The sequence below is a fragment of the Nelusetta ayraudi genome, unplaced genomic scaffold (assembly GCF_046127955.1).
Source record: "Nelusetta ayraudi isolate G7.1 ecotype Tasmania unplaced genomic scaffold, CSIRO-AGI_Nayr_v1 ptg000079l, whole genome shotgun sequence".
In the NCBI taxonomy this organism is placed as follows: Eukaryota; Metazoa; Chordata; class Actinopteri; order Tetraodontiformes; family Monacanthidae; genus Nelusetta; species Nelusetta ayraudi.
This window is the reverse complement of record NW_027466129.1, coordinates 1,182,653-1,206,641: the sequence shown is the minus strand read 5'-3', so window position 1 is coordinate 1,206,641 and position 23,989 is coordinate 1,182,653. Positions and strand designations below refer to the sequence as shown.

Below are 23,989 nucleotides of genomic sequence, written 5' to 3'. Positions count from 1 at the left end.
TGTGTGTGTTTGTGTTTCTCTTGCGTGCTGGTCGGCTCTGTGTGTGTACGTGTGATGAAGGTGTGAGCGGCCAACGCTCAGAAACTGGCCACACCTGGACCGATGAATGGGCGACCCTGACGACACACACAGGGTTCCTATTGATGACATCATTGCCGGGCGTCGGCCCACCCCACCCTGCTCCCCTTCCCTCCTGCCCCCCCCTGTCACGGGCCGCATTTAGCCTGGACACCGGAGGTCTTTCAGCGTTGCTGCTTGTTTTCAGCTGATTATTCAATTTCACCGCCGCCGCAGCCGCTGCTGGGGAGCGAAAATATTTTTCTCTGTGACTCACAATCGACAATCAGCCGGTTGACGAAGCTCAGAACAAGCATCTGTCAGCAGAGGGTCGGGGGACGAGGGGGGGGGGTCTGACATGTGACCTCTGAGTGCATGTTTAGCCACCCCTATGGATTTTTGATTGATATGATGATTTTTGCCTCTTAAAGCTTGCCACCGCCACCGCCGCTGACCTCCTGTGGGGGCCGCCGATCAAAGGCCAGACTGGCCTTTTCTGTGCCGCACCGTTTGATCGGCGCTGGAATGTTTGACTGTAATTGAAGTCGTCAATCAGAGGGAGAACAAAAGAAATAAAAATATGCGAATGAAAGTGATTAAATGAAAAAATCAAAAGATCAAAAGTCCGCCCCCCTTATTTTTCTTGACTTCTCCCCCACCCCTTCCCCTCCAGAACACCTCCTCACCTCCAGAACACCTCGGCCTGCCTCCCACCTGGTCGGCCAATCACAGAGCAGCACCAGCGGCGGCCCTGGCTAGCCAGCGTAGCACTAAAAGCTAACACTGTGCGGCGCCCGCTAACGATCGGATCCTAATGAATCACCTGGAGGAAAAGAAAACCAAAAAAAAAAAACCCCAGGGTGGCGTGATAGCCGTGTTTATTATTATTGATCGGCCGATGGAGGGAGGTGAGGGAGTGAGCAGGCACGGGATTGGCCAGTTGTGAGGCTCCACCCCCCTCAGAGTGAGGAGGGGGGCAACAAGGGTGGGGGACGGCGGTCAATAAAGTTTATCTGTAGAGTTAAAGTGACTTGATTCACACCTGGAGGAGGAGGTCACAGCGCCACACGATGGACGCAGCTGGTAAGTGATGGTTAAAAGAGCTACAAATAAAGATTATAAAGCTTCAAGAAAGTTAAAAAAACGGTGAAAATGAAAAATGTCTTTCAGCATCAATGAACAGTGAGTGAAACGTTCTGCTGAAACTTTTTTCTCCGAACGTTCCTGAGCCCCCCCCTCCCTCCTCCTTCCCCCCCTGGCTGCGACCCCACCCCGTCCTCCCCCTTCTCCCCTCCATCCTCCCTCCCTCCCTCCCGCCCTCCTGCAGCCCCGGCCGACCGAACCTCACACACACACTCACACACACACACACTTTGCTTTTTGTGCGTCTGGGAGGAGGAAACAATCCCGTCTGTCTTCCCTCCAAACAGCAGCCAGTCGGAGAGCCACGCCGAGCCAGCCGGCCGCTCCACTGCACCGCACGTTAAAAAGCCGCCACAGCTCCAGCTCCGCGTTCACTGCCTCCTGCTGCTGCTGCTGCTGCTCCTGCTCCTACTGCTCCTCCAGGAGCCCCCTGCTGCTGCTGCTCCTCCTCCTGCTGCTCCCACATGGATGGAATTTGACAGGTTTTGCTGGATTTCACAGAGATCAAAGTTTAACTTTCAGCTGAGAGATACTTTTCATTTTGAGTTTTTTTGTTTGCGAAGAAGGAGAAGTAGAAGAAGGAGGACGAGCAGGACGAGGAGGTGAAGGAGAAGAAGAAGAAGAAGAAAAAGAAGAAGAAGAAGAAGAAGAGGAGTTTTCCCCTTGCTGGAGCAGTTGGAGGTCCGACTCTGGTTGTTTTGTGTGATTAGCCGATGCGTCTCCTGGCGGCGGTGCGTCCCTGAAGCTCCACCCCCTTCGAGCTGATCCCGCCGCCGCCGCCAAGCACACCTGCACCTGCCGGGCGAGAGGGAGAGACAGAGAGAGAGAGAGAGAGAGAGAGAAGAGAGAGGTGAGCTCCACCTTCCTACTTTCTGTCCGTCTCTCTGGTTTTTCCTCTGTGTGTGTTTTGTGAATGTGTGCGTGTGTGTGACTGAGTGTGTGTGTGTTTTTTTTTCTTCTTCTCCTCCTCGTCCTCTTTCACATGTGGTCGCGGCGGCCGAGGCCAAGAGAAACACGGCGAGAGAGAGAGAGAGTGAGAGAGAGCGAGAGAGAACAAGGGAGGAAAAAATGTTGGAATAAAAAACAGACGGGGTGAGATCTCAAAGTCTCTTCGAGATCTTCGTGCAGTGTGACCCGCAGTGTCGTGCCAGGGCTGCAGGCTGGTCAGTTCAGTCAGCTCGGTGGACGACCTCTGACCCCAGTGACCCCCCGCCCCCAGTTGGTGAGGGCCAGGTGGGAGTGGTCTGATCAGCAGGCCTGGAAGGTTGTTGGTGCAGCTGAATTTCAACACAACAGCAACACATGGTGCGTCCATCGTCCGTCATCCGTCCCTCCGCTGTGACGCCACTGGCAGGCCGCACTGCATTCCAATGCAGCGGCATCCCTCCATCCCTCCATCCCTCCATCCCTCCATCCTAGTTGTGACTTCAACTCCTCAATTGTTCCTCGCAAAAGAAGTTTAAAAGGAGGTGAAGGAGAAAAATGGGATTTATTTTTTTGGATGGTGTGTGTGTGCGCCTGTGTGTGTGTGTGCGTGTGTGTGTTTCCTCTGCGAGAGGAAGGAGAGAGGTAGAGAGAGAGAGAGAGTCTGGAAAAGACAGCGGTGCTGGAGATCCAGCATCCAAAAACATTTGGCGGCATCCTAGCGTGGTTTCATTGGCTGTGTGTGTGTGTGTGTGTGTCTGTGTTACACAACCCTGAAGGTGCACGGACTCAGACTTGAGTCAGTGCCGCTCTGTTTCTGCTCCTGGCGCTGTGATTGGCTAAGAGCGGCCTCTGGTGTGTGTGTGTGTGTGTGTGTGTTTTACTGGTTTCCAGTGGCTCCTCCAGTTCAGCCTTTCTTGGCTTCCATTAAAATACCTCCAGGTCAGAAGATTTACGCCCTACGATCCCCCCGACCTCGATGACAACACTGCCCCCCCGTAACCACGGCAACTCGGCTGGCTGCAGCGCACACACACACACATGTACACACAAACACACTGGGAGCCCTGTGCTGAGACTTTATTGTGCACTTTGGACTCTTAAGACGCCATTAAGATGCCAAATCAGCTCTTTTTCTGTTGTTTTGGTCGGAAAATCTCTCAGTTGTGCTCTGAAGGGTCAAAGGTCATCTGACCGGACGCCTGAGATGGAATCTGTGACAGGTTCACATCCCGTCGTCTTGTCTCAGAGATGTGAGTGTCTGAGTGGATCAGGGCGACTCGGCCCTGCCAAGTAGCAGCTGCATGCACTTCCCAGCCACTAGGGGGCAAAGTAGCAGTTGGGTGACTGAGGGCTACTTTGAGGAGCTGCACCAATTAAAAAAGCCATCAACCTCCATTAAGTCTGATTGTGTGGAGGGAAACACAGCAACACAACCTTCTACCACTGCAATTTAGCTTCTTTATGGTCCTGCATATTTCTCTTTCTGTCTTTGTGTGTGTGTGTGTGTGTGTGTGTGTGTGTGTGTGTGTGTGTGTGTGTGTGTGTGTGTCCGCAGGTGTGTGTCAGGAGCCGCGCACATGTGTTTGTTTTACTCGCAGCCATAAGCTGTACGAGCAGGAAATGAAGGAGAATGCCGAAAGAGAAAAAAAGGACAAAATCCAGTTGTAGGGTTTTTTTTTCTGACTTCTAGGCAAGCTGACACACACACACACACACAGAATGTTCTCCCCATCTGGACGTCATAGAGTCGTCTATTTACGCACGCTGTGCAGCGCAGTCGTGAACAGAAGTCCTGTCTTGTGTTCTCCACCCTGAGGTTCTCCGTCCATCACCCAGGTGAGGAGATTCTCAGGTGTGGAGCTCCTGACGCTGCTCTGTTGTCAATCAATCAGACCGAGAGACTGAAATCTTATCGCTGGTGCTGAGTTTGAGGCCAAGATAATGTTGGGGAATCTGGAAGCTTTCAGGAGAATGTAGGTGAATGTTGGAGAATGTTTGAAAATCTTGGAGAAGTTTGGAGAATGTTGAGGAATCTGGAATATTCTTGGAGAATGCTAGAGCAGCTGGGAGAACCCTGGAGGATGTCGGAGAATGTTGGAGAACGTTGGAGGATGTCGGAGGATGTCGGGAATGTGGAAGATTACTGGAGAATGTTGAAGGGTGTCGGAGTATCTTGGGCAATGTTGTAGAATGTTCCAGGTTGTTGGAGGATGTTGGGGAATCTGGAAGATAATTGGAAAATGTTAGCAAATTCTGGAGAATGTTGAGGGATGTTGGAGTATCTTGAGGAATCCTGGACATGTGGATGAGCAGGAGCACTGGGAGTAAGAAGACCAGCTTTAGACAAGGGATTTCTCTTCTTCTCACACAGATTTATTTTCTCCTGCAGCTCCGGCCAGGCGGCTCATGTATCAGTGCATCTCTCCGTCACCCTTTAATCCCTCTTGTCTGTCCACCTGATCCGCCTTCATCCGTGTCCCGCTCGCTGTCCCGGCTCCGCCCCCTCATCAGTTTGTCTAGAGTGTCGTGAGGAACTCACCACAGGAGCCTCCAGCTGGGTGCCTCCTCCCTGCTCCTCTCCATCCTTCCCACAATCCTCTCTGCCATCGTCTCTATCCCAGTTTTCCGGGCCGACGGCGGGGGCTCTTGTTTTTCCAAAAGGGGATCTGACGGGAATCAAGAGGGCGGAGCCTGTGGGCGGAGACTCCATCTTCCTTAATGGGACGTGACCCTTGACCTCGCCCGGTTTCGGGAGTTCCCCCAATCCCTCCCAAAGCCCCCCAGAGTTCCTGCAGGAACGTCTGCGGCCTTCCACTGAGTCTGAGAGGGTCCCTGGATGGTTTATGTGGATGAGCATATGACCAGATGGGTGAGGCCAGTCTACCACCTTCACCCCCCCTCCCCCTCCCCCATGCAGTACCCTCCTCCTCCAGACAGGGGGCACTGATATTGCCTCCCACGGCTCCTGCTGGAACTAGCGGAGGAATGAGCTGCGAGGGGATCCCATGATGGCGGCCTGGGCCTGCTAATCCTCTCTCTAAATACTCTGAGCCCATTAGAACACATGTGTTTCAGAATGCGGCGCTCAGGCATTATGCAGCACAGCCACCACCACCGCGGCAGCACCAACACAAACAACACAAACGCCTCCTTCAAGGCTCTTTGCTCCGTCTAATCATTTCCTGTATTTAGCAGCAAAGAAATGAATTGAATGATGAAAAAAAAAGAATGATATTGTGTTCGTCTGAGAGGAACCTTTCCTGAGTGTGTGTGTGTGTGTGTGTGTGTGTGTGTGTGTGTGTGTGTGTGTGTGTGTGTCACTTCACTTGATCCCTGTGATATATGTGATGTTTCCTGGTGTGAGTCAGCGTAGCTAATGCCTGTTAGCTGCGGCAGCACCAAGTGCATGAGGAAACGAAATGACGTTTAAAATTCCTGGCTGTTATCATTGTTATTATTATTTATTATTATTATCATTATTATTATTGAATCTATCCGAAGCAGAGCTGTTTGTTTTTTTAACAACAAACACAGGGCTGACAAATCCAAACCGAGAGGCAGCGGGCGCTGCTGGAGGTCACATGATGCCGGTGGTCACATGCTTCCTCTGTCCCCTTGTGTCACCCCGCCACCAAAGTCAGTGGCCACACCCCCAGCCAGTTGCTGGCTCCACCCCCTTGTCTCTGCCTCCTTCCAGAGTCAATAAAGCACCAGCAGGCTTTAAACACAGGGCTAACACACTGCCAGGGGTGTGTGTGTGTGTGTGGGGGGGGGGGTTCTGGGGTGAAGCTGCTCCACTCAGTCCAGGATAAAACTGGTTCTGGTTAAATCCAGTTGCAGGGTCTGCTGCCCCCCCGCACACACCCAGACTGACTGACAGGGGGCGCTGCCCTCTCCTTCCCGGTCCTCCTCCTCCTCTTGTTTCCTCCTCTGGAAGCCGGTGGGGGAAAACCCAGCAGCTCCGCCTCCCAGTTAATCCAAACCAGAACCAGAACCAGGACCAGGACTAGGGGTCCGTCTCCTCAACACTGGGGCCCGGAACCGCTGTGATCTGACAAGACTGCCGGCGCCCCTGCTGAAGGAGGAGGAGGAGGTGGTGGGGAGGTACAGGAGAAGGAGAGAAAGGTAGAGGAGGAGGTGGAGGAGGTGCTGAACCCAGGAGGAGGAGGGGGAGGAGGTCGAGGAGGAAGTTGAGGAGGTGCTGAACCCAGGAGGTAGAGGAGGAGGGGGATGTGGAGAAGGTGGTTAAGGAGGTGGAGAAGGGGGAGGGTAAGGTAGAAGTGGAGGAGGAGGAAGAGGAAGTGGAGGAGGTGGCAGGGGAGGAGTAAGAGTAGGTGGAGGAAGAAGGTGGTGAGGGTGGTACAAGAGGAGGAGAAGATGGGGGGTGGGCTGAGGAGGAGGAGGAGGAGGAGAACCGAGATGAGAGGAGGAGAAAACAACCCCTGTCAGTCGAATCCCTGAAGTTTCTCCCTGTTAGCAGCCATGTGGCGTCTTTGATCGGGCCAAGATTTGAACTGCTGACAACAGAAACATGGCCGGGCCGCGTGGAGCTACATTCAGACTCACACACACACACACACGCACACACACACATCAATGTGCACGCAATGAGTTTCCCCGGATACAACCTCCTCATTGCTGCACTGCTGTGTTCAAACCATGAGGGGACGTTGACACGTTGTGTCTCTGCTGGGGAGCAGGAGGAGGAGAAAGAGGTGGATGGGGAGGAGGTAGAGGAGGGGGAATAGGAGGAGGAGGAGGAGGTGGAGGAGGAGAAAGAGAAGGAGTAGGAGGAGCTGAAGGTGGAGGTGGCGGCCAGAAGAACCTCGTGTTAGCAGCGAGGCGTTAAGAAAAGGTCTGGGGTGGGCGTGGCTTCACAGGCTAGTGTCAGTGGAACAGCAGAGGGCGCCAAAGAGACCAACAAAAACAGCACATGAGTGAAGGACAAGGCACTCTATCTAGTGCCATACCAGCAGGGGGCGCTGCATCACCCAACAGCACAGGGACTGTTCTCTCCCAGCCATCAGGCCATTCATCATCAAATTAAAACTCCCTGTCGTTTTAAAACAAAAACTCTTTGAAACTTTGTTGGCTGTTTCACTGACTTCCTGCCATGTGATTGGCTGAAACGTCCAGGGGTCGCTGGTTTGTGGGACAGAGGGGCGCTTAAGACCAGCCAGGCCTAGCCAAGTGGTGGGTGGCAGGCTCCTCTGATTCCTTGAAGAATTGGAACAGAGTGCAAAATTTGAAATAATAGAAATAATAGATTCATTTTACTTTTTTTTTTTTTCAAACTCGGCAGGACTTAAGATTCTTCTGAAGCTTTTAGGCACTTTGTCATGTGGTTCAAGTCAAACCCTGGCCTGCTTTCATCTCCCTTCCTCCCCCTTTTTGGGATTTGATGGAAACATTGTCATCATCATTGTATCATTGTTTTTAGGCGTCTTTGTGTGATGATGTCATAACGTGGCAACAACTACAACTACAACAACAACACAAAAATGTGCTGCATGTTGCTATGGCCACGGCCTTGCCATATTTTGTCTATACCACCACAAAACTGTGCACCGCAACTGCTTGATGGAAACACACGTTGAGACCAGGAGGGGGAGGAGCCAGAGACTCTGAGGGGGAGGAGCCAGAGAATCTCAGACCAGGAGGGGGAGGGGCCAGAAACTCTGAGACCGGGTGGGAAGAGCCATAGAGTCTGAGACCTGCCAGAAACCATATTAATCCAATAGTTGCCGGCGCTGGCAGGCAGCAGCAGCACAGTCACAGTGTTGGACTGACTTCAGTCTGGACTCTGGCTTCCTACTTTCTTCCTTTTCTTCCCTTTTTTTTTCTTTTTTCTTTCATTCTTTCTTTTTTCTTCTCTCTGCTAAGACCTGAACTGTTGGAACTTTGCTGTTTTCATGTCTCCTCAGGCCTCTTGTCAACACGTCTGCCTGTCTGTCTGTCTGCCAGTGCAGGACTCAGACCTGTCTGTTCTCAGTGATGGAGGTGATGAAATCTCTACCGGTCGTGACCTTCTCCTCCTCCTCGCCTTTCTTCTCCTCCCTCCTCCTCCTCTTTCTCCTCCTCCCCCCCCTCTTCCTCTTCTTCCTCCACTTCCTCCCTCCTCCTCCTCCACCTCCATCACTACCTCCTCTCCTTGCCCACCCCCCTTCCTCCTCCTCTCCTCCTCTTCCTACCTCCAACCCCGCCCCCCCGGCCACGCCCACAACCCTTTTCTTCCTCCTCGGGGCCGTATTGTTTTTCGAGGTGCCTGGACTCTGGAATGTGTCTGTGGCCACTTTTGCTGTTCCTGCCGACGTCCCCCAGAACTGTGAGTGGACGTCGGCCAAGGAAACCATTCGATCTTCAGATACTGAGGGAGAAGCTGGAGAACAAACAGCCTCTTTGTTTTCTTATTCAGCTTCCGAAAGATTTTCTTCACTCCAACACCCCCCCCCCCCCCTCCCACCCCACTGCTATCAGTCTAGACTCGCCTTGTTTTCACATCTGTGCTCCTGCGATAAGCAAATTGCAGCAATTACCTCCCGAGTGTGAAGAGGCCACTTGTGTTTTTTTTTTTGTTTTTTCTTCCTTCGGAGAGGAAACACAAGGAGGAAAAAAACAAAAGGCTGTTCGAGGGATAAGAGAAGGTCGGAGGAACACGACAGGAACCGCAGGGTTCTGGTTGGTTCTGTGGGAGAACGTCAGGAGCTGGTGGGTGAGACAAGTCTGGCACCGCCGACGGAAACCAGCACACACGGACGCACATACACACACACACAGACACACACACACACACACACACACACACAGGGGACAGGCAGCGGCAGCCATCATTGGAACGGCATGTTAACGGCCACTAGAGCCGTCCAATAAAAACTGCTGCCCTAATAGTACTGGGGGGGAATAGTGTGGTGCGGTGGGGGAGGGGAGGGGCGATGGGAGCGGGGTGGGAGGGTTGAGGGGAGGGCAGCTAAGGAGCGAATAGCAGGAAAAGAAAATGTTTGTGTTCAGGTCTGAGTGTCGGTGCTGCTGAAGGTCCAAAACCTGAAGGTTCCTGCTGCTGCACTCAGAGGAGCATCTTCTTCTTCTTCTCCTTCTTCTTCTTCTTCTTCTTCTCCTTCTTCTTCTTCTTCTTCTTCAACACGAGAAACCCCTCAGCAAGCATCACATTTAGCCCTCTGTTTGCACCCATCCTACTAGTAGAACACCTGAACACCACATGTGTGTAAGAGGGTGGAGCCAACACCTGGCCCAGGAAGAGCTGTCAGACTTTCCTGGGCTGTTTGTTGGTGGAGCCTGGGCTCCTGCTCCAGGGACACTTAACAGGAACAGGATGAGGGCTGCTTCCCATCACGACTGTAAACACTGGGCTAATACTCAGTGGGTTTGGAGGCTCTCTGCCCTGAACATCGTCATGTGACAATCTGTCTCTGGGAGGAGGAGGGGGGCTGAGGAGGGGTGGTAAGCGGGGGGAGAAGGGGGAGGAGCTATAGGCTGCGGTGTGGAAACGCTAGCGGTTAGCGGTATCAGTGGATCGGCGGAGGCTTTCCGCCCACGTCCTCCCCCCTCCTCCTCTCCCTCCTCCATCCCCTCCTCACCCGCAATTCCCTTTGAAGTCGGTGGAGGCAGAGGTTTTTCATCAGTGTGGCTAAGCTCAGGCGAAGGCCTGCTAAAGTGCAAAAACACACACGCGGGTCACATCTCCAGCTCCTGCTTATTGAAAATAATACCGACCAATGGGAGGCGGTGGTTTGAGGCTTTGATCGTCGCTGCTGCTGCTGCTGCTGCTGCTGCTGCCGCTGCTGGACTGAAAATGGCCCGACAACCACAGCAATTATAGCATTAATAAATACATCAATCAATCAATAGAAAGGGAGAAACATCCATCTGATGAAGAGCCCACAGGAAGAGTTTGGGGGGAAAAAGGGGGAGGGAGGGGCCAAGCAAAGTTTGACCAATCTGGTTTGTCAGTGCTGGTTTATCTTGGTAGTGCTCTGTAGGTGGGCGGAGTCAGCCAAGCTTCAGTGCCATGTGACCCTGCTGAAGGCGTTTGGTCTCCCGGAAGGTCAAGGTCAAGGTCAGACGTTCCAGGTGTGTGTGTGAGAGTGGGGTCCGGTGACCTTCACAGGGTCTGATCATGTGACCTCAGGAGGGGGACGGCAAGGCGGGGCTTGGGCCATGACCAATTGGTTCACATCCCTCTCTCATCCCCCGCTCTTGGAGCTGCGATGTGATTCGTCAGTGGGGGCAAGCGTGTGGATGGAGTGGGAGGGGCCGTCTGATGAAAAATGGGGCGGGGCTTCAGGCTGCTCGTCAGGGAATCGAGATTTTCAAGAGTTTGTTGGTTTCCTGGAGCTGGTCGACATTTCAGTGAGGTCAGAGGTCACTGGTGCTTCCTGAGCCGCTCCTCAGTGTGGGCGTGGCCACGCCCCCCACTCCTCCTCCTCCTCTCAACTCCTCCTCCGCTGCCCCAACTCCTCCTCCTCCTCCATATCCATCTCTTTCTCCTCCTCCCTCTCCAAATCCACCTCCTCCTCGTCCTCCTACTCTTCCTCCTCTCCCTTCTCCTCCTCCTCCTCCTCCTTCTTCTCCACAGAGCGACGTGTCTCACTACCACTGTCTGCTGTCGGTGTGGAACTTTGATCCTCTTCTGATTGGTTGGCTTTACTGCTTGCAGACAGGAAGCTCCTCCCCCTGAGGCCTCCCTGAGGCCCCTGAGGCTCCGTCGGGGCCCAAACTGGCACCAGACTGAAATATGTTGCTGAGGATCTTCTCCACAATGAGCCACCTAGCACTGTGTTTGTGTATGTGTGTGTGTATGAGTATGTGTAAAAGCCACCTCATTGGGCCACTGAAATCAAACCCTGACGTCTGATTGGTCGGCTTCCTGGCAGCGGCTGCACGGATTCCAGGAGATTCTAGGTGAGCGAGCCGCCCCCAGCCCCCCTTCACACCCTCTCCCGCTCGCCTCCACTGGCCACGTCCCCGTTAGCACCACCCCCTGGCGTCAAGAGGGCGCAGCAGAGACACTTCACACCCCATTAAGCAGAAATGTGGCTCCTCATTCGGCCTCTCACAGCTGCGGCAGGAGCATCAGGTGTGCTAACGCTTTGGGGGGGATCCTCCCCTTGACCCTCCTCTGTACCCGCAACCCCGATGGGCGGAGCCTCCTCTGAGACCAGGACACTGTCGTCCTGCTGCTGCTGCTGAGATCTTTGCTGCTTCTGAAAGTGACGCCACAGCAGCAGCAGCAGCAGCAACAGTAGCAGTAACAGTAGCAGCAGCAGCAGCAGCAGCAGCAACAGCAACAGCGACAACGCTGTCAACACATGTGATTCTTGATTCATTGGTTTTAAGCACAACAAACAAAAAATCAAATCCAGCAGCTACAACGTTGTTTGTCTGCACACAAACATGCTGTTCGTCGCTAACCACACACCGCACACACACACTGGGCAACACGAGCATTAAACAGAATCAGGCTGTTGGAACTTCTCTCGCTTCTCGCAGTCTCGTGTGAACCGCGCTGCCCTCTGGTGGCCTCCTGCACACACTGCACGGCCTGCTGCTGCAGGATGGTGGATGTCTCGCAGCACAGAGCACAATTCATACATTTTTACCTCCGAATGAATGAATGAATGAATGAAGTTCTGATAATAGATTCAATTTTCTAACTATGCTGCTTCCGCGTCAGTGTCAGTGGTGATCAGTGATACACCTCAACTCAACTCAACAACAATCTATCATTTCATAATGTTTTTCACCTTTTTAACTCACCTTTTTAATTATTTTTCTAGTTCCACAACAGTTTTAAAGATGCATGTTAATAATTTTTTTCCTTTTGCAAGCAGCCTAAAGCAAAGTATCTTGAGGCGGCCTGGTGGTGTTTCACAGCAGCACACACACACAGTTGGTCTGGGCAGCGTTGACTCAGTGCAGTGTTGCATTGTGGGAGGAATGAAAGGGTGTGCGTGTGTGTGCGTGCATGTATGTGCGTGTGTGTGTGTGTGTGTGTGTGTGTGTGTGTGTTCTCCTGTTACACAGGCAGCAGCTCACACACAGAGCTGCATTGATGCTGATGATGGGTGGGGTTGCACGCCGGTGGTCCGGCCAGGAGCGTGTGTGTTATAGCCCCCCCCAACTTTATTCCTGTGACTGTGTCCACTATCAGACGTTTTTGTATTCATTCAATCTGTAATTTTTTTGCTTTTGTTGTGTTATAATTGCCTTTTTGTGTTATATTCAGCTTTTTGTGTTGACGTATGTCAGAAGCGCCGCTTGGTTGTGTGTTGGTGCCACTTTGCCTCCTTTGCCGCCTGTGTGTGTGTGTGTGTGTGTGTGTGTGCGTGTGTGTGTGTGTGTGTGTATGTGTGTTTGTGTGTGACCCAGCCTGCAGCAGCAGCACAGAGGCATCTGGACTCCTCAGGCCGGATCTCAGCCAGATTTCCTGCCTCTTATTAAACCATAATCTCCTTTTCTTCTTCTGCTGCTGCTCTTTCTTCCCTGCAGTCCTGCGGGAAGACAGTCGCTGGCCTCGGCTCGCTGCTTTGGCTGCCAGCAGGTTGGTGGTGTGTCTGCGAATGACACGTGTTGCCTGGCGTGAAGCTCCACCCCTCTGAACCCCCCTCTCCCCACCCCGCATCCCTCCATCGCCTCTCTTCCCTTGGTAGGAAGATTAGCGATAGCTTCTGGCAACTACCTTCAGGTCTAACAGCGTGTGTTTATGACTGGTTGAGTGATTGACTCGCATTCGATTCGTTGACTCATTGATTCATTGAGTCATTGACTTGTTGACTCATTGACTCATTGACTCACTGAGTCATTGACTTGTTGACTTGTTTCTCCCCCGGACCTGTAATTCGTTGTCCAATTGTGTTTTTTTTCATCTTGTTTTGTTTCACCAGAACCGCGTTGCCAACTTTAAGCCACTTTGTTGCTATAGTAGTAGTAGTAGTAGTAGGACCTGCTAGCAACTTTTTTTTTTCTCCAAAAAGCAATTCAGGTCAAAGCTAGCAACTTTGTCTGCTGCTTTGGATGTGAAGCTGCAGCTCATCCATGCTTTATAAAAAGAGGAGGAAAAGAGTTGGAGATACAATTAAAAATGCGGCAGTGACATTATGTCATAGCACAGCCCGTAGCTTCTTGTCTCACTGTCAGCACTGCGCCACAGTGGGGATTTGTTGCGAGCTAACAGAGTTAGCGGAGTTAGTGGCTAGGGCGGAGGAGATCAGGAGTCTCTGGAGATTTCTGAGGAGGCAGAAGAATCCAGAGATGGACTCGGACTGTCGGAGGACTTTTCTGGGCTTTTCCCTCCTGGAAGTTTGAGGCTTTAGAACTTTAGAGAGCCGAAGCTCAGTACTTCCTGCTGGCTCGCCAACAACCAAAGAACCCAGACAGCCGATGGTCTGAGCCTGAGCTCCACCCCTCCTCTCCCTCCCTTCCTCTCCTCTTCTTTCCTCTCCTCTCCTGCGCTCTCCTCTCCAGGAAGAGAAGCTAGAGTAGAAGGTGGAGGAAAAGCAGGAGGAGAATGAAGCAGGAGGAGTGGGAGGAGGAAATAGAGGAGCTGAAGGTGAAGGACAAGGTAGAGTTGAAGGTGAAGTAGGAGCTGGAGGAGAAGGTGGAGTAAGAGCTGGAGGAGGAGCTGGACGAGGTGGAGGAGGAGAAGCTGGAGGAGAAGCTGGTGGAGGAGACACTGGAGGAGGAGCTGGAGGAGATTTTAGGTTTTCACCCTCAGCAGGAACGAAATACAAAATGCCTTCAGCTCTTCCTCCTTCCTATCACTGGTTGTTCTCGGTTCCTGCCTTCTGTTGCCAGGAGGGATGATGATGATGATGATGGTGATGATGATGGCAATGATGATGATGATGATGATCTTCCTCCACCCTCCCACCTTCTTTCTCTGTCGGAACACACCAGCCGCCTGAACGTGAGTTTGGTCTTTGAGCTCGATGCTTTTCTTGGATTCATCTCCACGTCCATGAATTTCTGGCTCTTTGGGTTTCAGACAAAACACTGCGAGCAAAAAAAACCTTCTCAACACAACACGACAGCCGGTGGAACGTTTCTCACTCCGAGTCTGAGTGAAAGGTGTGAAAACACCACACGTTTCTGTGTGTGCGTGTGTGTGTGTGTGTGGGTGCGTGTGCGTGTGCGTGTGCATGTGTGTGAGCATGTGTGTCTTCTGTAACACAAACATTGTGTAACTGTGGCTGAGCGACGGACGACCTGCGGAGGAGAGATGACCTCAGCAGGGACCAGGTGACTCTGTAAACACAGCCCCCGCACGCCCAATTTCCTCTCTCTCTCTCTCTCTATTTCGCTATTTCTCAAACACACACACACACACACACACACACACACACACACATGCACACACGTGTTGTGTAACAGCTGAGAACAAGGCCCTTCACACAGGGCAAATCTCCACAAGTCTGTTAACGCTGCCGTCTAGACGACGTCCATGAGAAAAGTGCAATAAATAAATCGGATGATTTTTTTTCTTTCTTCCTCCTCTTCCCCCCCCTCCTCCCACCTTTTCTCGTGCAGAAACTCTGTTTTTCACGGTGTCGTGTTCACTGTTTCGGCTCTGCTCACAGAACAAAAAGAAAAACAAAAAAAAACAACCTTCCACACTCGAGCGCTGCAGCGGCAGAAGCAGCAGCAGATGGAAAAATTCCCATAAACTGCAGTATTTATTTCACTACGTCCGTCTGGGAAAGAGCTCACGCAGGGAGAAAAAGGGGAGAGGGCTGGTCTCCAGACCAGAAGCTGATTGGACAAACGGTGCAATCAGCTTCCGCTCTCTACCAGCTACAGCCTGTTGGGTCACGGCACCGGGCCTCCTTCCTATTGGTGGAAACCTCCACGCTGACGGTGTTCACACTGCAGCTGCTTCCTGGTTTTCTTTTTTATTGTTTGTTTTTATTTTTTTACCTCATGCATAATGACCTTCCTGCTTCCGTCTTGACAAAGACACAAAGATGATCATCACTGAGTCGACACACAAAACTGACCAGAAACAATATGGAACCAGAGACTTTCAAGGCAGATGTGCTCAGATTCCAGCTCAGTGGTACAATTCCTGGTCCAGATTCTCCAGACCCTGATCTAATTAGCAGCTATAGTCAGCAGCCGAGGTGTGTGTGTGTGGGTGTGTGTGTGTGAGTGAGTCCTTCCAGGCCTGACACTTGAGACGCTGCTGATGAATGTTCTGGTCCTGGTTTTGGTCCTGGTTATGGTTCTGTCTCTGGTTCTGATTCTGGTTCCTGGTCCTGGTTCTAGTTCTGGCTCTGGTTCATATCCAGTCCTGGTTCTGTAGGTGACCTGGTGGTCTGCAGGTCTGATGGGCGAGCCCAGCTGGGCAGGAATTCCACCAAATAAACACAGTGGAATTGGATCCGTGTGCTCCAGACGGCCGTAATGTTCTGACACGGAACCATTAACGAGGCCTCTGGAATGGGTCTGACAGAAGAACCGCCGACTGGTTTCAACATTAAACACCCAGAACTCGCAACCAGGATGTTTGCCTGCAACGAAAGTGTTGCTCGTTTGCAAAAAATGTGAAATAATATTTTAACGTGCACCAACTCTGTAGCCGTGGGCATGAAACCAGAATCTCCCCTGTAGACTCTACATCCTCCTTCCTCCATTGGATGGCGAGGGGTCACATGTTACATGTCACATGACACATGTCCCCATGCAGTGCCCGGGTTTCTCATCGTTCACCAGTGCATGCTTTACTCAGCAGCCGTCTGGAAGTAGCAGCAGCCCGTTGGACCACTGGTGAAGTTCTGACCCTCTGCAAGGTTCCTCAGAGTTCCTCACGATTCCTTATGGTTCCCTAAAGTCCCTCAGAGTTCCTCATGGTTCCTCAGAGTTTTTCAGGGTTCCTCAAGGTTCTTCAGGATTCTTGCACATCTTCTGCAACACGTCCAATGAGCCTTATTATTAATTCTTAAAGTTTTCAGACGGAACCTTCGACAGGTCTTTGGATGTCTGAGTAGTCGTGTTGTGTTGTGTTGAGTTGTTGTGATGTTCTCCTTGCGCTGAGTGTTGTGGCGTCGCAGTCATGTTCTCTCAGCACCGTCTGCTGAACTCTTAGGCAGAAATATAGAAAAACAGATTGTGGAAGTGTGTGTGTGTGTGTGTGTGTGTGTGTGTGTGTGTGTGTGTGTGTGTGTGTGTGTGTGTGTGTGTATGTGTGTGTGTGTTTATGGACGCCTGCAGGGCGATGGGCATCCAGAGGCGTTTGTTAAATTACATGCGCGCACAAACCGCAGACGGCTTCGATTCCAGCCAGCCGGCAAGTCGGCCAACCTCCTCCTGTTTATTTCTCCAGTATCTGTCTCCCTCCCTTCCTTGTCTCTCTCTCTGTCTTGTCTGTGTGTTCTTTTTTTCTTCTTCATCTCCTCCTCTCACATGTTCTCCAAAACCTCGGCAGCTGGCCGAGCCCAAACCTTCTCCCCTCTCCCTCCCGCAGAAACAATACAAGCACGTTGATTCATCCATCACCATGCTGCTGACTGATAGTCCGATGGTCCGATGGTCTGATGGTCTGATCTTGGAGCTCGTCTGGTCCAGACGAGGCGCTCCGAGATCAGACCATCAGTCAGAAAATCTTGTTAAGAAAACAAACAAAAAAAACTGCTTTAGTTTTGTGCTTGTGCTTGTAACTTACATGAACGACTCCGCGACTCAGCGACTCAAGGTCGTTCGGAACTATTTACAGTCCTGCAGCAGCAGTTGTATCCTGATGGCTGGCTGGAGGGAGAGGAGAAGGAGAAGGAGGATGAGGAGGAATAAGAGGAGAAGGAGGAGGAAGAGGAAGAGGAGGAAGAATAAGAGGCGGTTGGGGAGGAAGAAGAGGAGGAAGGGTAAGAGGAGGTGGTGGAGGAGAAGGTGAAAAGGGAATAAGAGAAGGAGGAGGAGGAGAAATACGAGGAGTAGGAGGAGGAAGGAGGAAGCACAGGAGAAGGAGTAATAGGAGGAAGAGGAGAAAGAGGAAAGGACAAAATGTCGATGCTAAGCCAGCTGGGAGGGGATCTGGCAGCGCTGGCTGCTTTCACACCTCGTCATCATCATCGTCGTCGAGGTCTGAACACACCTGCGGTCGCTTACGTGTGCAGCAAACACGCCAACTGTCTGCCAGCGGTTTGGCTGCAGGAAAATATTTGGCCGCCGAGTCGACAGCAGGAAGTGACACAGCCAGCAGTGGCAGCGGCTCTCGCACCTTGTTTGCTGACTATGAAATTGTGGTCGGCCCATTTGAGTGTCACGTCCACTCACTGCTGCAGAGTGTGTTCAAGTGTGTACAGCAGAGTATGTGTATGTATGTGTGTGTGTGTGTGTGTGTTTGCTTCGAGTCAACACAACCTGAGAGCAAAAACCAAATTTTTAAAGCAGCATTTTCCGGCATCAGTTTTTTTTCAATGTGTTTCTAAAGTCTCTGAAGAGTTCTTGCAGTACCTCTGCCAGCCTGGTGGAAGCGCTGTATAATTGTGGCTGCCTGCCCAGCACCTTCTCGCTGTAGAGCGACACCAAGTGGGGCTAGCCAGCTGTGTGTGTGCGTGTGTGTGTGTGTAGAGGGAGGGTTGCGGGGTAGGTCCACCAAAGCTATGCAGTCCTGCACCACACTATAGGGGGGCGCTGTCTCATTGCCATGAGCGCCCTGTTTCCCTCACCCCCATACAAGAGTCATCGAGTCTTAAAAGGGAGTTGGAAACTAGCATTTTAAAAGCTAAATAAAAAACCACAATGTGCATCTTTAAGGTTGAGTGGAAATCTAATCTCTCTCTCTCTCTCTCTCTCTCTCTCTCTCTCCCTCTCTCTCTCTCTCTCTCTCTTTTATGTGTTCAGCTGTGTGTCTGTGTGTGTGTGTGTGCGTGTGTGTCTGTGTGTGACACCCAACGTCGAGGACTGAGGCCACCATGCTGCTGACGGGCGTCTGCGTGCTAGTGGTGCTGGCGGCTCAGGCCCAGGCCGGAGGATACCCGCCTATCGCACACATGAAGTACATGCAGCCCATGATGAAGGGGCCCATCGGACCTCCCTTCAGAGAGGGCAAAGGTCACTATGTCGGTGAGTGTTGGGTCATTTCCCCTCCATCTTCTGTCCAAAGAAACACAAGCAAGATTCTGAGAAACATGAGAAGATCCTCGAGGTTGAGTGTTTAAGGCTGTGAATCCAAACTCTGGAATTTTGTAGTTGATATTTAGATCATCATCATCATCATCATCATCCAGAAGAATTGAACTGAGGTCATGTGATTGCAGTTACAAGTGTCTCTGCTGCCACTCAGTGGTCATAAACTGACATTACAAGTCCTTTGGAAATGTCCATGCAGAACAGACATTGGCAGTGGCTTCTGAGATTAAAAACCAACACAACCTGGCGGGAATAAGAAAAACAACAACAACAACATGAACAAAGTTCTCTGAAATGATCATCACAAGTCAAAGAAATGATCAAACCCCAAAACAGAAATCAGAATCTGCTCCAGTGCAATATTATTTTTAGTTGGTCATCCCACCTCTCTCTGATTGTTGAGTCAAGAAATCCCTGATTGTTGAGTCATGAACTCCAAAGCAGGAGAGCAGATTTTAAATGGACGTTTTCATTCGAAGATCTTTAGTTCTTAGTGTGAGAGAATAAAAGGTCAAATGTTCTAACGGAAAATGTACATTTGATAGACTGTCTCACTTTTCTCCTTTCAAAACACAGTTGCGAAGAAATTTTTAATTTCATAATGTGCATTTAATACTTGTGTGAAAGTTATTTATGGATATATTTCAGCTGATAATGGAAGTTTATATCTGCAAAGCAGTAATTATGTGCAGAATTGCCAGGGCTTTGTCCTTCATCCAAGTTTCATTTCATGTTTGTTTGTTTTTATACTTGTTTAATTGTATGATAATGAGGAAATTGTACTTCTCTAGATATGCCACCAATGATAGAGGTGAAGGGAGAACCTGGCCCCCAAGGAAAACCAGGGCCAAGAGGACCACCTGGGACACCAGGACTTCAAGGAAAACCTGGACTTGGCAAACCCGGCCTCAATGGCCAGACCGGTCCACCGGGGCCTTCTGGATTTCCAGGAATTGGCAAGCCTGGACTTTCAGGCCTTCCCGGAAAGATTGGACTGAAAGGAATGCCAGGACACAATGGTGAGATTGGCCCTCGTGGTGAACCTGGCTCAAGAGGTCCTCCAGGGCCTCCAGGACTTCCTGGACCAGCGGGCCTATCTCTGAATGGAAAACCTGGCCTTCCAGGCATTAGGGGGGCCCCTGGAGCCAGAGGTGAACCAGGATTAAGTGGTGGTCTTGGCCCACCAGGTGAGCGTGGTCTTCAAGGTGAAAATGGAAATGGAAAACCAGGTCCTCCAGGTATAAGGGGTCCTCCTGGACTAAAAGGCAGCTCAGGACCACCAGGAATTCCAGGTTTTGGTAAACCAGGACCAAAGGGTTTGAATGGGCTGCCAGGTCCTAAAGGTGATCAAGGAATTCCTGGAGAGAGTGGACTACAAGGACAGCCTGGACCTCCAGGTACCCAAGGTTTGCCAGGACCAGTTGGAATCGGAAAGCCTGGAATTGATGGACTTCTGGGAGCACCTGGTTCGTTTGGTCCTAAAGGTGAGCAGGGGCCAAGGGGTCTACCTGGATTTCCTGGCACCCCAGGCTATGGAAAACCTGGTTTAAGTGGACCAAAGGGAGACAAGGGCCATGGTGGGTTGCCTGGTGCACCCGGAGAAAAGGGAGAGGCAGGAATGGTGGGACCGGCCGGGGAGACAGGCCTTGATGGACTGTCAGGACCTCCAGGGCTTCAAGGCCCAATGGGGCTTCCAGGAAAACATGGAATGCCAGGGCTGAAGGGAGAGCTGGGCCCGCAAGGTCCCCCAGGACTGCCTGGTATCAGGGGTGACCAAGGACCAAGTGGAATATCTGGTAAACCTGGCATCAAAGGGGATAAAGGCCTTCCTGGGCCAAATGGTCCTATTGGCAAAACTGGACCTAAAGGTGAGGCAGGGCATGGTGGCCTCCCTGGAAACCCAGGACCAATGGGAATTTCAGGGCCCAAAGGAGAAACAGGTTTTATTGGGACTCCGGGTCCTAGGGGGCAGTCAGGTATACCTGGTCTTCAGGGGCCAATGGGTCCCATGGGACCACAGGGTGCCCCAGGCCTAAAAGGTGAATCTGGACTTACAGGGCCGCCAGGACTTGGGAAGGTGGGAGAAAAGGGCCTAATGGGTCCTCAAGGACCTCCCGGGAAACCAGGTCCCGCTGGACTTAATGGAAATGCAGGACAACCTGGTCCTCCAGGGCCCCCCGGGCCTCCAGGAAATGGCCAAACAGTTGTTGCAGGTCCAACAGATTCTCAGATAGAAGGAGATGAAGTACCAGGGGACCGGAAGGGACCTGCCTACAGTCAAGTTCCGCTGTCTGCCTCCGTTGCTCCCGCCTTCACCGCCATCCTCACTACACCATTCCCCCCCTCGGCTATGCCAATCAAATTTGACCGGACCCTGTACAACGGGCAAAACGCCTATAGCACCACAACTGGCATGTTCACCGCTCCCTTGTCCGGTGTCTACTACTTTGCGTACCACATGCATGTAAAGGGAACTAGCCTGTGGGTGGCACTGTACAAGAACAATGTGCCAGCCACCTACACCTATGACGAGTACAAGAAAGGCTACATGGACCAGGCGTCCGGTAGTGCCGTGCTGGAGCTGAAGGAGGGTGACCAAGTTTGGGTCCAGATGCCTTCAGATCAGGCAAACGGCCTCTACTCCACCGAATACATCCACTCCTCCTTCTCAGGATTCCTGCTCTGCCCCACATAACCCCGTCCCCGTCCTTGAATTGGCAGCGCAAATACCTGCAGCCATGAAAGAAACATGAAAACACATAGGATTCTTAAATATTCCTGCCATCCTCTTCATTCGTCAGTAAACCGTAAAAAAAAAAAGAAAAACTTTGTGAACGACTTAAGGAAAGTTCTTAAAGGCAGGGGAAGAGGAAACTTCATACTGGGCCCTTTGTTTCTTCAAAAATTAGGGTTTGTGTGGTGTTTTATGTTGTTGTTTTGTTTTGTTTTCTAGCCTGTATTATTTTAATAATTATATTGTAATAATTTTATTCACATTATTTTGTTCCTCCTCATTGCTGTTTCTTGGGATTGAGACCATTGAGTCTCTTTGTATTGCCCTGCCTTCTCGTACCTTGTATCCCCCAGACGTGAGAGGTTGATCAGTGCCTCCAACTGCAGTCACGTCCACCTTGTTTCCCCCCAAAAAACATGCCAACGCAAAGAGTAAAACGTTTTTGGGATGCCGCAATACATTTACCCACCTACCTGCTTTTTTGGGTACTGCAAGCTGCTTCCTACCTTCAGATGGGAACGTTATCAGGAATGAATCATTCTCTCTGATCATTTTGGTGCTTTCTTTCCCACCCCTTTGAGTTTGGTATCAGTCCATCCAAACTACCGCAACCTTACTTTTGTAGTAGTAACAAATATGACTTCCCAGTAGTTGTTGTCACAACCAAACTGCCTTAAGACACAAACATCACGTGGGGGGAGGGGTGTTTTCTAGTTTTTCAGCATGAAGTTGACGGAGGATGTGTATGCATAGAGTCATTGTTTACATACATTATGATACCGATACTGGGAGGAGGGGGTGGGCAGCTAGCAAATGGACTGGTGATGGGTTGCAGCTAAAAGGTGGATCAATGTCCTGTTTCCTCGCATTGATCCGGTTCTCCCAACCACCGGCTCTCCGGCACCCATCCACCCCCCACACTCCTCCCCACACACCAGACTCCTCCCCACCCTAACCCCTCCCTCGGCTGTGACATCACTACCTTTAAACGGCAAACTACCTATGGATAAATTAGCGTCCCAATATATGGAGTCAGGTATTTTTTTGCAGAGGGCTTGCTCTAAAAAAATGGCGTCTTTACGTAATGCCTCTCGGCAAGCTGGAGCTTTTCTGAATCAGGAGACGGTTGATGAGTTATTGTCAAGCTGTGTGGAACGACAGCGGCAGCGGCATCGGGGTAACAAAATGTTTCAGGGGGGAGGGGGGAAAAGTCAAAGAGTAACAGCTGGATAACAGAGAAACGTTCTGCATGCACACCGTGACTTGGGTGAAGGGACTGACGGAGGCCCAACAGGTTGTGAAATGCAGCAGGTTATGTAATGTTTTAACAGACTCCTGCCAGATTTCTGGGAGAAGTGCAGGCTAGTGCTAGCCGGAGGTGAGAGCTGCGTATTTACTCAACTCTGATAGATGAGGCTGTGTGTGTGTATGCATGCATGGGTGTGTGTGTGTGTGTGTGTGTGTCTTTTTTTTAACATTGTTCCCAGGTGGGCCTTGAGGTCACACACCTCGAGTTAATCAGAGATCAAAAAGCAACCTGGTTCGAGTCGCAGCAACATGAGAGAAACTCCAAGCCCCGTTAATGTTCCACAGGAAGTCTTCAGACGTTCAGAGAGGAGAGGAGAGGCTCCGCAGGAAATTCCAACACCTTCAGTTTGGAATTGACCAGGGCCGAATGTGTATATTGTGCAACAGGTAGACGGGTTTAATTAGGAAAAACTCTGGCAGGGGGAGGGGGGGTTGAATAAAATCTACATATTATCAGGAGTTGACGGAGAGCATTTTTTTTTCTGGAACATGGCGGCAGTCCCGTGGAACAGTCGACACGTTTTGAGGCAGAATAGATACATGTTACTTCTTTTTGTAGGTTTTGTTTTTTTATCTCGTTTCTCGAGTCTTTTAGGTTCAGACAGGATTGACCTCCATCCAACCCTCCACAGAGAACCACAGAGAAATATCTCTGCTGTCAAGGTGACGACTGTGCCAAACGCTCAGCTTGGCGGTCATGACGAAGAATGTGAGCCCTTTGTGTGACCTGTAGGAGGCGCTGAAAGTCATACACCCCACAGGCTTGTGTCAGTAGCAGTGAAGCAGCACCGCCAGGGACTCGGCCCAACCAGTATTCTGCAAACATTGCACTTGTTTTTTGTCCCCCCCCAACCCCCCGCCCTCCTCTCTGACCCCAATTCTCAGAGACAGAGACAGTGCCACCTGCCTGCAGTGTGTTGCAAATCATTCAACAAATGTCCGAGTTGCGCCCCACCTTCCCCTGAATCAATCATCAAGGTGTTTCTCTTCTGCTTCTATCTGGATATAAAAAATAAATAAATTAAAAAAAAAAAAAAAAGAGGAAACGAATTAAATGAAATATATTGCTTCGGTTCTTAAGGGATATTTTGTTTGTGCTAGTTATACGATGAATACGAATGGCCGTTCGCATTTGCACATGAGTTTGATGAAGATGTATTTATACATTTATGATAATTTAATAGGGATGCCAAAAACCGACCACCGAAGCCAAGAACATATAGATGGTATTTAACAGCATCGACGAGTTACCAGCATTTACAACATGTAGTTAGCATTCTAGCATCGTTTGCAAAGGATTTGGTTGTGATTTTTTTTTTGGTTTTGTTTTCCATTGTGTGTGTAATGTTCATTGTATCAACCTATAGGATGGTTTGTTTTGTTTTTCTGTTTTGTTTTTTTGTTTTTTTTTGGCATTCGAGACAATTGCCGGCACTCTGAGCAATAGAATTTGGGTTATTATTAAAATGCACACATGTTGATTGAAAGAAAAATAAATATTTGTCAGCTTATACAAAAATCTACAGTACTTGATTGTATTGATACCATGTCAATAAAATCCTTCTTGTACGTCAGTGTCAGACCTCTGCTTTATTTCTACAACAGAGGAGGCAAGATCCGACATAGGGTGAGGTCCCACAAACTGCAAATTGATGCCTTTTGTGATTTAGGAGGACAAAG

At 50.7% G+C, this 23,989-nt stretch overlaps 1 protein-coding gene across 2 annotated transcripts; it reads left to right on the top strand.

Moving 5' to 3' along the window:
- The first annotated feature begins 1,415 nt into the window (after positions 1–1,415).
- col8a2 (collagen, type VIII, alpha 2) lies at positions 1,416–23,878 on the top strand. Of its 2 annotated transcripts, XM_076044050.1 has the most exons (4): positions 1,416–1,682; positions 1,770–2,050; positions 17,980–18,201; positions 19,059–23,878. In XM_076044050.1, the coding sequence occupies exons 3-4, from the start codon at positions 18,051–18,053 to the stop codon at positions 20,960–20,962; spliced, it is 2,055 nt and encodes a 684-aa protein (XP_075900165.1). In that variant the 5' UTR covers positions 1,416–1,682; positions 1,770–2,050; positions 17,980–18,050; the 3' UTR covers positions 20,963–23,878. The 2 variants fall into 2 exon arrangements, with proteins under 2 accessions (XP_075900165.1, XP_075900167.1); XM_076044052.1 differs by lacking the exons at positions 1,416–1,682; positions 1,770–2,050 and adding an exon at positions 2,860–2,870.
- The last annotated feature ends 111 nt before the right edge of the window (positions 23,879–23,989 follow it).